Source organism: Canis lupus, chromosome 5, assembly GCF_048164855.1.
Source record: "Canis lupus baileyi chromosome 5, mCanLup2.hap1, whole genome shotgun sequence".
Lineage (NCBI taxonomy): Eukaryota > Metazoa > Chordata > Mammalia > Carnivora > Canidae > Canis > Canis lupus.
In genome coordinates, this window is record NC_132842.1 from 11,591,367 (window position 1) to 11,608,209 (window position 16,843).

General features: G+C 35.4%; 1 protein-coding gene across 1 annotated transcript in view; it reads right to left on the reverse strand.

Annotated features, from left to right (window-relative positions):
- The window catches only part of MALRD1 (MAM and LDL receptor class A domain containing 1), a 755,529-nt gene that overhangs the window by 107,810 nt on the left and 630,876 nt on the right, over positions 1-16,843 (reverse strand). The window contains 1 exon segment of the mRNA XM_072825144.1: positions 14,032-14,098. Coding sequence (XP_072681245.1) covers positions 14,032-14,098 — 67 coding nt within the window.

Below are 16,843 nucleotides of genomic sequence, written 5' to 3' on the forward strand. Positions count from 1 at the left end.
TTACTAATTGAGTAGAATATTTTGTCTCCAGGATTTCTGTACTTTTGACCTACTTTCTAGGGGAGGCATGCAGTTCTTATCCAGTGCCCCAGCTACTGTTCCACTGTGCCTTGCTACTGTAGGGCAACAGCCACCACCAAACACCTCTAGACATCTCATATGCATGACAAACTCTAGTCCTATGAGCTCTTACAACTACAGAAACTACATTAGTGCTCTCTGAGAAGTCTCTTTGAGGCCAATCTTACTGCTCCTTGAGGAACAGCGTGGGACTCAGCATGGCCAAGAAATCTTCAGAAATCAACACCTTCAAAAGTCCTCCCTCAACACTTTTAATAGCCTCAATGTTGAACAAGTTGTCTAAAACTCAGTATCTTTTAACTTGATATTCTTACTGATTTTTACCTCTTAATCCAAAGTTCCCCCGAATAACATACTACATTTCTTAGAAAAATGAGATATATGTGAAAATTATTATGTGAGAATCTGGTTAAGCTCCTTTTTCCTATCTGATTTTGTTTGTTGTGGTTTTTGTTTTGTTTTGTTCTTGTGTTTTTTTGTTTTTTGTTTTTGAGTTGTCTAGGAAGGGGTTATGATGAAGTAACAAATTTAGACTTCAAATTTAGGAAAATCACATATTTAGTTTTGGGCTCCTTGAACATGTGAAATGATGTCAATAATCATTTATCTCTAGACTTTTTAAAGAAAAATAATTTTTCATTAGGTTTTAATTTAACAAGACCCAGGTATCTTCTACTAGAAGCTAAACTGGGCTTTCTAATTGATACATATACTTAGAGAGGTTCAGAGCCAAAGTCAGTCTGCTGACTCAGACTTCTTTCTATGCCCTAATCTATGGCCTGAGAGAAAAATGCTAAGGACTGCATCCTTATCTCTGTTCCTTTGTTGGCTTTCTGTTGGGGTTAGCCAATGGAATACAGAAGCTGGAGTCTGAATGGTTGTAGAGAAAATTTGAATATGTTTTGTCTGTTTCCTCCAGCTTCTCTGTCAGGGCAGTTGTATCCCTGCCCAACTACCCTAGAAGCTTGAACTCCCCCTCCCCCCACAAACACATACATAGCTCTCACTGGGAACTGGTTATCCGTGATCCACCCCTTGTCTCTCCAATTTAGGCTTTCCACTGCTGCTAGTCCCTTAGAGTCTCAACATCCCTTGTCATTACTTTAATGTTGCCTATACTGTCTTTAAATAAGTATTATTGAAAGTTTTGTTGTGTTAGCCATCCGGAGTGAATTATTTTTCCTGCTGGGTCCCTTACTAACACTGCTATATAAGTATTAAATGTAGCCTGGAAAGAACTTCTAATTCTAAGCCTAGTCTTCCTTTCCTTGAACTGCACAGTATTTCATTAAACTTGATTTTCAGTGACAAAGTTTTATATATTGTCATGTTTTATCATAAAAACAAAGAAACTTGACAAAATACTTGTCAGTATGGGTATATATGTGTTCACTAGGGTGATTTATCCTGGTGAACAATATATTACAAAAATAATATATACCATTTATCAACATATACCTTTTTACGTTCATAGCTTGTATTCCCTCAGCATCATAAAATGCATACATAGCCAACAGGACAATAAATGCATAATTATTTACCTTGTTACAGAGAAATCTCTTATAATATCCCTTTTAATTCCAACAAAATGGAAAACAATAATATATGGAAAGCCTCATTTCCTATATTGAAATTTTTTTTAAACTAGACAGATTTTCATTCTGATATTCTAAAAAGAAAATAATGTTTTTCAATTTTATCTACAAAGGAAAAAATGCAATTATTATAAGATATTTATTACAAAATTAGAATTCTCCATATATATTCAGAAAGCATGCCCCATTGGTCCTCAACATTATTAGACAGCAGTGACATTAAAATGAAAAGATTTGCTGTAAAGTGATCTTACATGCTTTACTCTGGATCCTCAAGCAGTAGATTTAAAAGGGATGCATTACTCTGTTCAGTACCAAAATGCATGTTCTCTCCTTTTATCTTTTTCTTGCTGCTCCTAGTGGCATCTGCTATAATGCTTTTGTGTGTTCAGTTCTTGCCCCACACATAGAGAATGAAAAGGCAAATGTAAATTCTATCGACACATCACTGTAATTTTTAGAAAATTATTTTTCTATATTGTGCGTTAGACTTTCCAGGTTTTGTATGTGTGTCTCTCATAATTCATTATTCTTCTAAAAATGGTAAATAGAAGGATAATATGGATCTAGAGATTTATAGATTACATAAAATCTAACCACTGACCACGAATTGTCATAATTTAATATTAAACTTGAAGACATAAACAATTCCCATTACCTCCTTCTTCCTCTTAGTGGACTTAAGGAAAATAAACTAAGTCTATGAAGAAAACAAAAAGCAGCCCTACATCTCAGAGGTGTATAGATGGACAGCAGATTAAAGCAATGGCAAACATAAACTAAGGCTTTCAGAGGATAAGAAAAGGCCCACAGGGGTTTCAAAATTAAAATGCATTGAACTACTTAGATCTGTCAACATTTCGCTAGTAAGAAGGATAGGTTCAAAAAGTTCTACCTCATTTGCTAGATTTTGCTTCTGTATGGCAGAGATCAGCCACCTAGCAACAGCACAAAAGATTCTACTCAGACATAGTTAAACTCATGCTGGCTGAGCAGGAAGAAAAGCTATGTAGGATCAGGGCAGAGCTGGATGGCCTGCGGTTCCAGTGCCACTAGGGAGCCTGGTTTGGGAAATTGGGAAATTCATTTTGAGGAATGACTTTTTGTCAGCATTCTTCAAGGCTCAGGTCTCTGAGTGGCTCCATTGGGCTTGCTTCTCTCTTCCATTCAAGAGTACGTTGGACACATACACACACCACATACAGCAAAGAAAGAAAAGATGTCATTTCCAAACAACTGCTACTCCGTTAAAGCTCAGTTGTGCACATGCTAGAAAAACTAATAAAATAAAAATTATATAGATTAAGAGGAAACATTTTCCTATGCAGCTCTTTTAGGATCAGTGAGGTAGTGAGGTTTTTCAGGTTACTAATCCTGATAATATAGACAGCTATCTCTTGTTCTCTCTTTTAAAGCAAGTCTTTTGGCATTAGATACTGCCCCAGAAATAACCCACTACTTTTCTTCCAGGAGGAAAGAAATATCTACTTAACAGTCAGGTCATACCAGAGACTTTGGAAAATATCTGGATCACAAATCCCTGTCACCAATGACCACTATACGAAATCTGGGCCATGGCCTTCCTTGCAGAATGCCCTCCCTGGATGAGTCAACAGGTCATTCAAGAGGCACTTACATCAAATTGTCAAAGCAATGCAGTTTTCAGCTGTGAAAACTTATGCCTGGCATGAAAAATCTAAACACAATTTAAGTGTACAGACACGTCACAACACTTTTTTTTCTGGGAAAGGAACAGAGAAGGAAAATTAGGTATTACTGTGCTTTTCATTTTCATGACTCTTTTGGCACATGTGATTGGAGAAGGATTGAGCTTTGGGAGTGAGGCAGGGAGGGAGGTTTGGTGAGAGGTTACTTGCTTCATCTTCAATCACATTCCTAGTCTGTCTGGCTTGTTTGGCTCTGCATGAGGCAGAAAGTGTGTAATACTTTCTGACAACAAGGGAGAAAAACCAAGGGACAGGCACATTTATCTTGGAGACACTGTTAAAAGCAGCCAGTAGGCTCTGCCTTTTACTGTAAACAAGGTTATTATTTTTTAAATACTGTAACTACTTTAAGGTCTCCTTAACAAAATGCATTTCTAAGTTACAGAAGCAGTGTTTGTTAAAATGAAAAGGGAGAAACTGAAATATGAAATTGCCCTATCTCCCAAAGCCAGTTTTCTTTCTAGAGAGGTCACTTACAACTAACACTTTGATGTATACACTGCTAGACTTGTTTTTCATTTTTTACGTACACTCACATTTACACGTCTTCTCTTCCCATAGAAATTTAATATTGGAACTTGCATTTTTCACCTAACAATGTAGATACATTTCTATGTCAGGATTTATATTTTCCATCCTAAAAAAATTATTTATTTATTTATTTATTATTTATTTAAAATATATTATTTATTTTTCATGAGAAACACAGAGAGAGAGGCAGAGACACAGACAGAGGGAGAAGCAGGCTCCCTGCAGGGAGTCCAATGTGTGACTCAATCCCTGGGCCCCAGGATCACTCCCTGAGCTGAAGGCAGGGGCTCAACTGCTGAGCCATCCAGGTGTCCCTATATTTTCCATTTAAAAAATGGTTGTATAAAACCACATTACACTTTTCTGAACTTGTTTGTTTTCAAAATAGTACCATAGGGGTGCCTGAATGGCTCAGTTAAATATCTGCCTTCTGCTCATATCATGATCCCAGGGTCCTGGGGCTTGTCCCTCTCCCCCTGCCTCTTCCTCTGCTTGTGCTCTGTCTCTCGGTCTCTGTCTCTCTCTCTCCTTCGCAAATAAATAAAATCTTTTTTTAAAACCAGTACTATACTATACCAATTTTAGCACATTTTCCTATCTATTTCTTGTTAATACTCAGTAGGCTAGATTCCTAGACCAGAGATTCCTGAGTTAAACAGTGATAACACCTTGAATGGGTATTTCCACTTCGTCTTTCTTAAAAGTTTCTTTCCCTAAGAATTGTATATTTTGTTTCCTAAATAATACAGATTTATATTCCCATAATCTATGTATAAAAGTGCCAGTGTTTTTCTACATGCTCACAAATAGTGGTTATTACTAATTTTTTTGTCACCTTAATAGGTAAAACTGGGATTTCAAAGGTTTACTTTGCATTTACATATTAATGGCGGTTGAACTTTTTTCAGGTATGTGTTGAGCATTTATATTCCTTCTTCTGTGAATAATATTTGTTTGTTGTTTATTACTTTGAAGGAATACTATATATAAATAATTAATGTTATAATTAATCCCTGTCTATATTATGTGCTGCATATCTTTCTTGTGGCCTATTACTGTGTTATTAAAAATACGTGATGTCTTTCACCATACTGTAGTTTTAATTGTTTGATAACTATCCATATGATCACATTTTCAAATTTGTTCATCTTTTCTCTTATGGCTGCTGGTAAACTTATAAATGGTGTCTATACTTCAAGATTTAAAAAAGAGTTCTTTATTCTGTATTTTCTCTAAAAAATTTTACAATTTTAACCTGTTCATACCTTTATTAAATCTGGAATTAATTCCTTGTGTAAAATGTCAATAATAATTTGTATTCTAAATAAATGGGTAACCAGTTGTCCTAATACCAATTATTACTAGTCTAATCCATCTATTCTCATCAACTTGAAATGTGCCGGTCTTATCCCAATTTCACATAGCTACATTAACCTATTTGCAGAATCTTTATTCTGTTGCAATAGCCTCTTTGTCTATGTCTGTCCTGGCTCCCCAGTGTATATTACCATGACTTTGTAGCATACTTTAATATCAAGTACAACAAATATATATATTTTTTAAAGATCTAATTTTTTTAATTTTATTTTATTTTATTTATGATAGGCACACAGTGAGAGAGAGAGAGGCAGAGACACAGGCAGAGGGAGAAGCAGGCTCCATGCACCAGAAGCCCGACGTGGGATTCGATCCCGGGTCTCCAGGATCACGCCCTGGGCCAAAGGCAGGCGCTAAACCGCTGCGCCACCCAGGGATCCCAAGTACAACAAATATTAATTCTTAAGTTTGCCTTTAAATATTATACTTATGTTTCCAGGTAACCATTAAAATTCACTGGTGTATTTGAAAAACAAACAAAAATCTAAAACACTGAAAATGTTCTTTGGTGTCTACACTGCTAAATATTGCTAACTCTAGGAAATAAGTTTATCTATTTCTTTTTCCTATCTATGTAATCAAGTCCTTTGCAGTTTTCTGTGTGTGAGTCTTCAACATTTACTGTTAAGTGTAGGCCTGTATGTATTATAAAAATTACTGCTATTTCAGAATATAGTTTAGTTTTTTTAAATAGACACATTTAAATTTTTGGAAGCGAGAGACTACATCTTTGACTTTTAAAATTTCTACTATATCATTCAATCTACTCAACTTTCATACCTCCTCTTCTTGGGACAATTTTGGTAATTTATATTTCACCAGAAAATTATTTCTTCCATGTGTTGGACTTGAAAAACAGACATCCGCATGGTCTCTCAGGCTTATAGCATAAAAGATATCTAAATGCCCTCGTCTTTAAATTGACTTTTTGAAATTTTGAAGTGATTTTCATTTACAAAACATTTAAGTTTTTTTTTACGAATATTTGTTAGTCCTTAGCACATAAGTACTGTGTTTGAAAAATAACAGAGGCCATGATCTTAAATTTTGATGGTTTGTTCTGTATTCCATCTCATAAAGAACTATTGTTGGTTGCTATAGAGATGATTTTGATGATATCAAATAAAAAATTGGAGAACAGATTATTAATGCTTCCCATTTAGATACATTTAAAAAATGTTAAGTAAATAAAACAATTATGAATTATTTATTTCAGCAATACAGAAGCCCTTTTCAGTTCACAGCTCCATGGTAGCAGAGGATGTTAGTTTCTTAGTGAATATCAATTTTTCTCTTCCTCCTTTTAGAAAAAGGTTAAGTAATTCATTCAAAGTCATGGCATTAGTAAGTAGTGGATGGAGTTCATACCTAAACTCAGATTTTACCTGTTTTTAGATTCATATCCCAGACTTCTTTTGTGCATTGTACACAGGATAGGACTCACATGCATGTGGGTTCAGGTTAAGGTCTGGAGAGGAGGGTCTACATGGGTTGGCACATAAAAGATGAATTGATAATTTTTTTTAGGTAACCCAGTGGGAAAGTATAAAATTACAAAAAGGGACAACATGAACACCCAAAGGAATAAAAGTGCATAGTGTGTTTTAAAAAGTAGCAAATAGCCAAGTGCAAATAAAGCTTAGTTCTAGATTTTCTGTAGGCATTTGATTCATATCTCTACTCACAGAATCTTGCAACCATATAACCATGAGCTACCTAGTCAAATCTCTGAAGAGGAAACATGCCACAGTGATTGAGCTTGGCCAAAAGACTTAGTTTTGAATCTGAACTCCACCATTTATTTATCCTTCCTTCCTTCCTTCCTTCTACCTAGTTTTGTGTACATACACAGTTGTCTCTGAATGCTAATTTTATAATCCCCAACCTTAGTGAATTGTTTTCAATTTTTTAATTATTTTTTATGATTTTTCCTAGGGTTCTTCTGGGAGACTATCATGATAATTTAACTTCTTTATTAATTTTTTTGAGAGAATCTCAAGCAGACTCCACACTGAGCTTAGAGCCTGATATAGGGCTTGATCTCAGGACTGTGATCATGACCTGAGCTGAAATCAAGAGTTGGATGCTTAACTGACTGAACCATCCAGGTGCCCCTTTATTAATTTTTTTTCTTTCTTTCTTTCTTTTCTTTTTTTTTTTTTTTTTTTTTTGCTCAAATGTTACTGCCTACTACCTCCCATTTGATATTAAATACCAAAGAGGACGGAGGTCATATATGCCTACATTCCTAATCTTAATGGTAATGTCTCTCATAATTTTCTATCAAGTAGAATGCTGAATTTGAGAATAAGGATTTATACTAGTTGGATACCAATTCATATTTTCATTAGTACTTTTTAAAATTTTTTTATTATTAATTTTATTTTTTTATTTTTAAAAATTTATTTATTTATTCATGAGAGACACAGAGAGAAAGAGAGGCAGAGACACAGGCAGAGGGAGAAGCAGGCTCCATGCAGGGAACCTGACATGGGACTCGATCCTGGGTCTCCAGGATCATGCCCTGGACTGAACGTGGCGCTAAACCACTAAGCCACCCAGGCTGCCCCTCACCCCCTTTAAAAAAAAATCAGGAATGGCAATTGAATTTTGTCAAAGACTTTTTTTGCAACTCTGGAGATGATCACAATGGATTTCTTTGTTTCTTTGCTTTCAGAAGTCTAATATTAGACAATATCTTTCCTTATTATTTGGTCTTTTTCCCTAGAGACCATGAGGAGAGGTGTGTATGTGTGTGTGTGTGTATACACATGCATGCATATAGATAGATAATATTAGGCAAAATACCTATTCCTCCCATTCTTTTTTTTTAAGATTTTATTTATTTATTCATGAGAGACACAGAGAGAGAGAGAGAGAGGCAGAGACACAGGCAGAGGGAGAAGCAGGCTCCATGCAGGAAGCCTGATGTGGGACTCAATCCTGGGACCGCAGGATCATGCCCTGAGCTGAAGGTAGATGCTCAACCACTGAGGCACCCAGGTCTCCCCTATTCCTCCCATTCTTGAAGCAGTATATTTTTCTTCATTTTGAAGTCTCATTTTTAGTAGGATATGTCTTGGAGTTTCTGGCTTTGTATTAAATTTACCAGGTAACTTCTGGCCCTTTTATCATGAAAATTCATTCTTCTTTCATTTCTGAATATTTTCTGAATATTCATTTCTGAATATTTTCTTGGATTACTGCTTTACGTATTTGTTCCATTCCATTGTCTTGTTTTCCTCTTTAGAGACTCCAATTATATACATTTTTTTAAGATTCTATTTATTTATTCATGAGAGACAGACAGAGAGAGAGAGAGAGAGAGAGAGGCAGAGACATAGGCAGAGGGAGAAGCAGGCTCCATGCAGGGAGCCTGACATGGAACTCCATCCCAGGTCTCCAGGATCACGCCCTGGGCAGGAGGTGGTGCTAAACTGCTGAGCCACCCGGGCTGCCCTATATACATTCTTTATCTTCCATTTCAACTACTTTCTCTTTGGATATTTATAATTTATCTCCTTTTTATTCCCTTGCTTATTTTTCCAACTTTGTTCAGAATTCTTTAATAGATTTAATTTGAATCTATCCTCTCTTGGGAGAATGTTATAACTTAGTCTTTCTTTTCCACCCTATTTCCTTCCTGGCTTTAATCAATTCTTATTTTAATCTTATTGTTTTATTATCCATTTGTACTTAGACTTTAAAATCTCAATTAAGTTTTACCTCCCCCTTATTTCCCTAAATTTAACTGAATTAATAGTTAATTCAGTTTGGAGTCAGGGTCTTAGATCACTTTTCTTTTTTGCTTCATGTTTGTTTTTGTTTTGTTTTGTTTTTGATGGGGAGAAGGAAAGTGTTCATAAGCTTATTTTAATATATTTTTTAAAATCTATTCATGATAGACATAAAGAGAGAGAGAGAGGCAGAGACACAGGCAGAGGGAGAAGCAGGCTCCATGCAGGGAGCCCGATGCGGGACTCGATCCCGGGACTTGAGGATCGCGCCCTGGGCCAAAGGCAGGCACTAAACCACTGAACCACCCAGGGATCCCCTGAATTTTATTTTAAACAGTGGCTTTTTATAGGCGGAAAACTTATCTCTTCAAGCCCAGTGTGGAAGAGTTGAGGTAGTTTATATGATTCCTGGTTTAAGCGCACCCTCTCCTATCATTGTAGCAAAGTAGAGTTTCTTTAATGGATATTTTTCTATTTTGGTATCCATCCATTCTGTCCTATAAACTGGAGTGATTTTTGTTTTTGGTATAATGAGCATATAATATCCTCACTCAGTATACTGCTTGCTACTATTTACAAAGTCCCCAACAGTTCCTTTGTGACTGGAAATTTGGACCATGGTAGGTCATTTGCTCATATCTTAATAGATTTTAGGTACAAATTTAAAAGTACTGCCACTTTTCCTTGAAATTACAGGACTTTCCCTTTGTATTCATTAATTTATACTTCATTCAGTTATTATTCAAATAGCTCCTACAATGTCAAGTATATATTAGATACTATTCATGAAAAGGTGTGGAAAATATGACTCTTATTTTCTGTGACAATAGTCTTTAAAATTTTGCCCACACATTCTGTCTTTAATATTTAGAGATTCCAATTTCCATTTTCCAATTTTCCATTTTCAATTATCCTTAAACTGATATTTTTATTCCATTTTCTAGCAAATATTTATCCTAACTTAATATATTTTATATTTACATCCTTTAAATATGTTTTCTATCTTTTTTGCAACAAAGATATGAAAATAGTTTATTTTTTAAAAATTTTCAGTGGCCATGGTTGTTCAAGTCTTATTCTTACAAATAAAACTAGTAAAAACTGGACAAAATAAATTTTGATAGTCATAAAGAATAGTTTTAATCGGAAATATATATCTTCACAGCATAGGACAGGTTTTCAATTGGTAGTTTAGTGAAACCAATACTTGTTAAATAACAGAATGAGGGAAGCAATAGAGGAGCCCAGAAGGAGGAATAAGGCATTCTCTCTGGTTGCTCTGGGAAAGGCTTCTCAGAGAAATTGCCATTTATATTGGACCTAAAGGATTAAAAGGCATCTTTTGGCAAATAAGGTAGAAACATAAAATTTTAAGTAGAGGGAACTGTGTATACAAATCTTAGAGAAAGAGAAGAATATGGCCTGTCTAGGCAACAGGTATTTTTGCACATGATAAATCTGTAATGAATATGAGATATCCAAATGAAATCTGCTGCCTTATTGGCAAGTGAATTTAAGAATGTAGCATCTAGTGGGATAGGGTAGCTGTTGATAAATTGTATTCAAAGTCTATAAATTAACTCAAGCTTTAATATTTTTCTGCCTATCTTCACTATGTGAGCTCATATATACATATATGAAGTATATAATAAATTTATATATATGTATATGTATGATAATATATGTGTATATATTATATACAAACATATGTGCATTAATTTGATATTGTTTTCTATTTCTTTCTTTTAGCCTTGATGACTTGATTTTTTTCCCTTGTAACCTCTTTCCTGCCCTTTGGAATTTATATTTCAGAGCTCAGTCTATTTTTCAAGCAAACATATTTATATACCAAAATAATATAATAACCAAGCCTTCTTAGGTGAAGAATAATTTCCCTCCTTTGGCTCATGGTTCACATCTTCGGTCCTCAGACATACCACCCTGTTGGTGGTCCTCAAGTAATGGAAAACCATGGTTTGCCTAGTAGTGTCTACTGTTGTGGATAATGATAAGCTTCCAGCAACTCACATGATCTTTTTTAAAAGTCTCTCTTGGGGATCCTTGGGTGGCTCAGTGGTTTAGTGCCTGCTTTTGGCCCAGGGCGTGATCCTGGAGTCCCGGGATCAAGTCCCACATTGAGTTCCCTGCATGGAGCCTGCTTCTCCCTCTGCCCGTGTCTCTGCTTCTCTCTTTCTCTGTGTCTCTCATGAATAAATAAATAAAATCTTTAAAAAAATAAAAATAAAAGTCTCTCTTGTCTATGATGATAGATAAAAATTGAATGTCCTTTCTTAAGGAACCTTAGGTCCTAAGAGAAAATCCAAAGGCTCTGGTTATGTCCTCCTTTTTGATACCATGAAGTTCTTATATTCACAATGCCAAGGTGAGAAAAGGGCTTTGTTTTTCTGTCATTACTTCTTTGGGTGACAAAGACCACAAATTCTCACACTTGAGAATGACAGGAGTTTGACATAAAGCCAGTATCCTTCCATAGTGCTTTATATGTACTCTAAACCTTTGCATTCTGAAGCCACCCTCGTTTAACTTTAAATCAAAAAGAATACCAGTGTGTGACAAATGACCTGGATACAAAATTTAATTGGAAATGAATTTGAAACTAAATGCAACTAGAAATAAATTACGTGTTATCTTGCATTTCAGTAAGATGTGTTATGCTTAAAGAATTGTGCAACGACAAGTCAAAGGATGGATGTTACAAGATTATTTGTGAAAGCAAATATTTAATAAAGAAACTAAACCATTAATAGGATTAATGAGGTTATTTAAATGATGACTAACTCTACATTAAATATTGTAGACTACACAGCATAAAAAAGGATGTTATAATAGTTCTGATGGCTAGTTTTCCTGTAGTATCTTTTGTATGTCAAACATGGTACCGAGTGTCTCACATATATTAACCCCTTTAAGTCTCAAAATTACCCTATGACATAGGTGCTATTATCTTCTTCAGTTTGCCAAATAAGAAGCTGAAATAATTAGATAAAGATATTTACTCAAAGCTACACAGCCAGTGCGTGATGGATCTAGAACCAAACGTACTGACATGGAAGAACAGAACAATATTTTATGAAGAGAAAAAAAAAACATAAGGTACAAAGTGAATGTGTAAAGTATAATTTACATTTCTGTAAGAAACAAATGTGTGCTTGTTGCAAACCTGTGTTAGTAAAAGGAAAACCATACTGAAGTAGATAGAAACCATAATACTACACAGTGGGATTTAGATGTTCGGGTTTCTACTTTTTGCATGATATACTACTGTATGCCTTCTAAAAGTTTATTATAATATACATATGTTTATTTTTGCAGTTCATGGTTTTAAAGTAATTAGAATTTGAATAAAGAAATTACCATATTATAATATGGAAAAAAACCTTAAGTCATTCTTCACACCAATGTGGAAAAGAAACATTACAAACCTTTGTTTATACTGATAATGATTAGTTATTTAAGTATTTGAAAAATACTATTTACCATCAAAAATACTATTTTAAAATTTCTTTCTACATTTTGCTGCAGTGATTTCCTTCCTCCAGTCCCTTTGCCTCTTAATCCTCTCATTGCATTTTTCCCCCATGTTAGTTTTCTCATGTGAGAGAAACACATTTCAGACGTCACCATCTGGATATCCATTTTTAAAGTTTATTTAAGTACCAGAGGATGTTGCCCAGAATGCAAAACTCTTCCTGCTTAGATGAGACTAGCTATAGTCCGAGAGAGCTCTTTTGTCTGGCATGGTTAGAGAGGACAAAAACACAAACCTCCTTACTGTAAACAGTTGACACTATACAACAGTATCTATTCAGCTGACATTCGATAGACATTATTTATGGCATCATTCTCCATTATTTTAGGAGATTTTTAAAAATTAATACTGTGTATCCTGTCTTTCCATCAACCTACAGTTTGTGACAAATTAATTTCCGTGGAAACTGATACAGGGAATGTGTAATTTGTTGAGATGTTGTGAAATAAATTATGTAATGAAATAGACAAAACACGTAGAGACACCCATTAATAATTCGCTTTCAACAATGTTAAAGCAGTGTCTAAACATATTTCATCATAAATTTTTTTGTTGTGTTAATTGGTAGCAAGTTTTGCTTTTTTAAGGGGTAAACAACTTTTCGTAAAACACGAGTGTTGACTCAGAAGGATATAAGAATTTAAACAACTATCAATCAGTGTTTCCCAGACACTTCTATCTGTCTGTATTTTGTTATGACTTGAGAATCAACGTACAATCCATTCTCTAATACGCAAAGCAATATATCCATTGGTCTGCTAGATTAAAAAGTCATAAACATAAACATAATGGAATATGCATCATTTCCTTTGGAATTTATGAAACTGTTTTGCACAATTCCCTAAAGGGTGAGGGAAAAAAATCAAGCAATCTTTGATATGCAATATAAACAACTCCCCAAAGAAATCACAATGACTGTTTTTGTTTATTTTTGCTTTAAGTATGCAAATGTATTCCTTATCTGTACCTTAACTTTGGCTACTCATAAACATCCATTGCACAAACTAGAAAAAGGCCTTATTTATGAATTAATTTTATCCTTTGTTGTCAGAAAAGAGAAATATGAAATGGGAAATAAAAAGGGAGTAAGGAAATAGAGATACTAAGTTCATCTGAACTAGGATAATGCCCATATAAAAAGTCTTTTTACAATTTGATATAAATATTAAAAATAAGAATTAGTATTAGAACTATACCCTATATACCATGTTAAGATATAAAATCATGTTAAATAATTGCATTTTTTCCCTAAAATATACTCACATCTTCCTTTCTCTTCTTCAGACAGAGAAATGGAAATAATGTCACTATCCTCTATTTTTGCCTTATTAATTAACCTTGTGTTCATTGGTGTTATATTATATTGGATTCAAGAAATATAAAAATAATTTATTTTTCTTTTTTCAAAAGAAAAAATAGACAATGCTCCTTACCGACACACAGGACTGTTCTTCTCCACTACACAATTCCCACCATTTCTGCAGTAACCGAATGGGCACTCTAAAAAGAAGCATCACAAAACCCACAGATTGTAAATATTATTAGGAAGGAGGAGGACATATTGCTGTTAATCACTGCATTAAATCTAGCCACTGAGAATATATTGCTTCCCAGTTGCTAAAAGTGCAAGAATTCCCCTGTGCTCCACAAATTTGTTCATTGGCCCTTGCTGCGTTCATCCTCTTCACATGCCTGAGTGGTGAACCACAAGAGGATACTTTTTCTCTTCCCCTGGATTAAGTAAAATATACTTATTTAGATCATGTCTACATGACAAATTTGTGATTATACTGAAATTTGTTCTTTAATGCAACATGTATTGTCTTCAGTTCCACACAGTAGTCACTAACATGGCAGACAATGCTTTGCATGGAGGACCTTGACTTTTTGGCAAAATGTCACTTGTGCATGTGCACATCCTACATCCTACCTTTGCATCCATGACAGACATCAGCATAGCTCAAATTGACCTTCATTGCCCTGGGCCTGCTCCTTTGCTGCTTGTATCATTCCCTCCTTCAAGGCTAGCATTAATGTTTACTTTCAAAGATAATTTGTGTATAGATTAAAAAGAAGCTAAATAGGGGCACCTGGGTGGCTTGGTGGTTGAGGATCTGCCTTTGGCTCAAGTCGTGATCCTGGGGTCTTGGGGTCCTGGGATTGAGTCCCAATCAGGTTCCCTGCATGGAGCCTGCTTCTCCCTCTGCCTATGTCTCTGCCTCTCTCTCTCTCTCTGTCTCTCATGAATAAATAAAATCTTAAAAAAAAAAAGAAAGAAACTAAATATTGTCACATAGGTATGACCCTGGAAATGGTTGGTGCCTTTAGTCCTTCAGGGTTCTTTTTTTTTTTTTTAAATATATTTTTTATTTATTTATGATAGTCATACAGAGAGAGAGAGAGAGAGGCAGAGACACAGGCAGAGGGAGAAGCAGGCTCCATGCACCGGGAGCCCGACGTGGGATTCGATCCCGGGTCTCCAGGATCGCGCCCTGGGCCAAAGGCAGGCGCCAAACTGCTGCGCCACCCAGGGATCCCCAGCCCTTCAGGGTTCTTTACGGTCTTGATCCTCACATTCATCCTGATCTGAGAAACCTGTTGGTTTCTCTACTCAATACCCAAATTGCTTTTCTTCGCTTTTTTTTTTTTTTTTTTTGACACCTCCTCTCTTGCAGGATACCATTCTTCCCTGGTTGGGCTGTCTTAACTCTAATACTTGATAGAAACCTCCACTTCCTCTAACTTGTAATTCAACACATCTATTCTGAGCATCTGTTAATGTCTGGCACTAGGCTAGGCACTAGATATGTAACAGTAAATAATCCAGGAAGTTTACAAAGTTGTTAAAGCTGCAGGCACCAGAGCCAGACTGCCTGAGTAAGAATCTCAACTCAACTTATTAGCTGTATAATATAGGATAAGCTAATTAATCTCTCTGTGCCTCTGGTTCCTCTCTGTCACACAGGGTTAAAAATAGTACCTATCCCAGAGTTGTTGAGAATGTTAGAAAAAACACCCAGCTCATAGCACATGGTTAAGAAATGTTGACCTAAAAAAGATACAGTTGTGATCTTTGCTCTTGTTGACCTTCCAGCTTCATGGAAAATACAAACAAACAAAAAATGACTGGGGCATTAAAATACACTATTAAAAGTAATATAATTTGGAATGGGTATAACAAACGTGATGGGAGTACTATGGAGAGCACCTAAATCAAATTTGCGGAATAAAGAAAAGCTTTCCAGAAGATAATCAGGCATTCATTTGGGCAGGTGTGTGTGTGTGTGTGTGTGTGTGTGTGTGTGTGTTTGTGTGTGTGTGTAAAGATAAGAATAAAGACTCAAAGGCTCAAGAAGAGAGTGGTGTGTTTGAGGACCTGAAGGAAGTTCAGCCTGATTGGACTGATAACATGAAGAAAGTATGGGAGAAGGTCAGAGCCACACAGGGGCCAGATCATATAGGCTGAATGAGGAGTTTAAACTTTAACTTAGGAGGCCAGAATTTTAAGAACGGAGGTAGATGTTTCTTTCTTTCTTTCTTTCTTTCTTTCTTTCTTTCTTTCTTTCTTTCTTTCTTTCTTCTTTCTTTCTTCTTTCTTGATATTATTTATTCATGACAGACAGAGAGAGAGAGAGAGAGAGGGCAGAGACACAGGCAGAGGGAGAAGCAGGCTCCACTCAGGGAGCCAAAGTGATATGGTTATCATGTCTGTGATATAAAGAATATAAAGAATAAAATTTCAGTGGTTTCTTTTTGCTAGAATCAGAGATAACACCTGCATTTATAAATCTTAAAGTACTTGGTGATATTCTAAGTATGACATCTTTAACACCAGGACAGAGCTACTGAGAGCCACAACCTCCTTTTTAAATCTAATTTTGATGTGTGTTGTATTACTAATCTATTCAGTTTTATGGTTTTTAGAACCCATCTTTGCAAAAATAAAATGCCCTATGGATATTAAATATTTATAAATTTAGTATCCTCCATGGTTCTGAAGAGTACATTATACTCTGAAATAAATAGAAAAAAAAAAAAAAACACGACACGGGACTCGATCCCGGGTCTCTAGGATCTTGCTTAAAACAAAACAAAACAAAACAAAACAAAACAAAACAAAAAAAACACGACATGGAACTCGATCCCAGGTCTCCAGGATCACACACCGGGCTGAAGGCGGCGCCAAACGGCTGGGCCAATGGGGCTGCCCAATGGTGTAGCTGCCTTTTTTCTTTTTTTAAGATT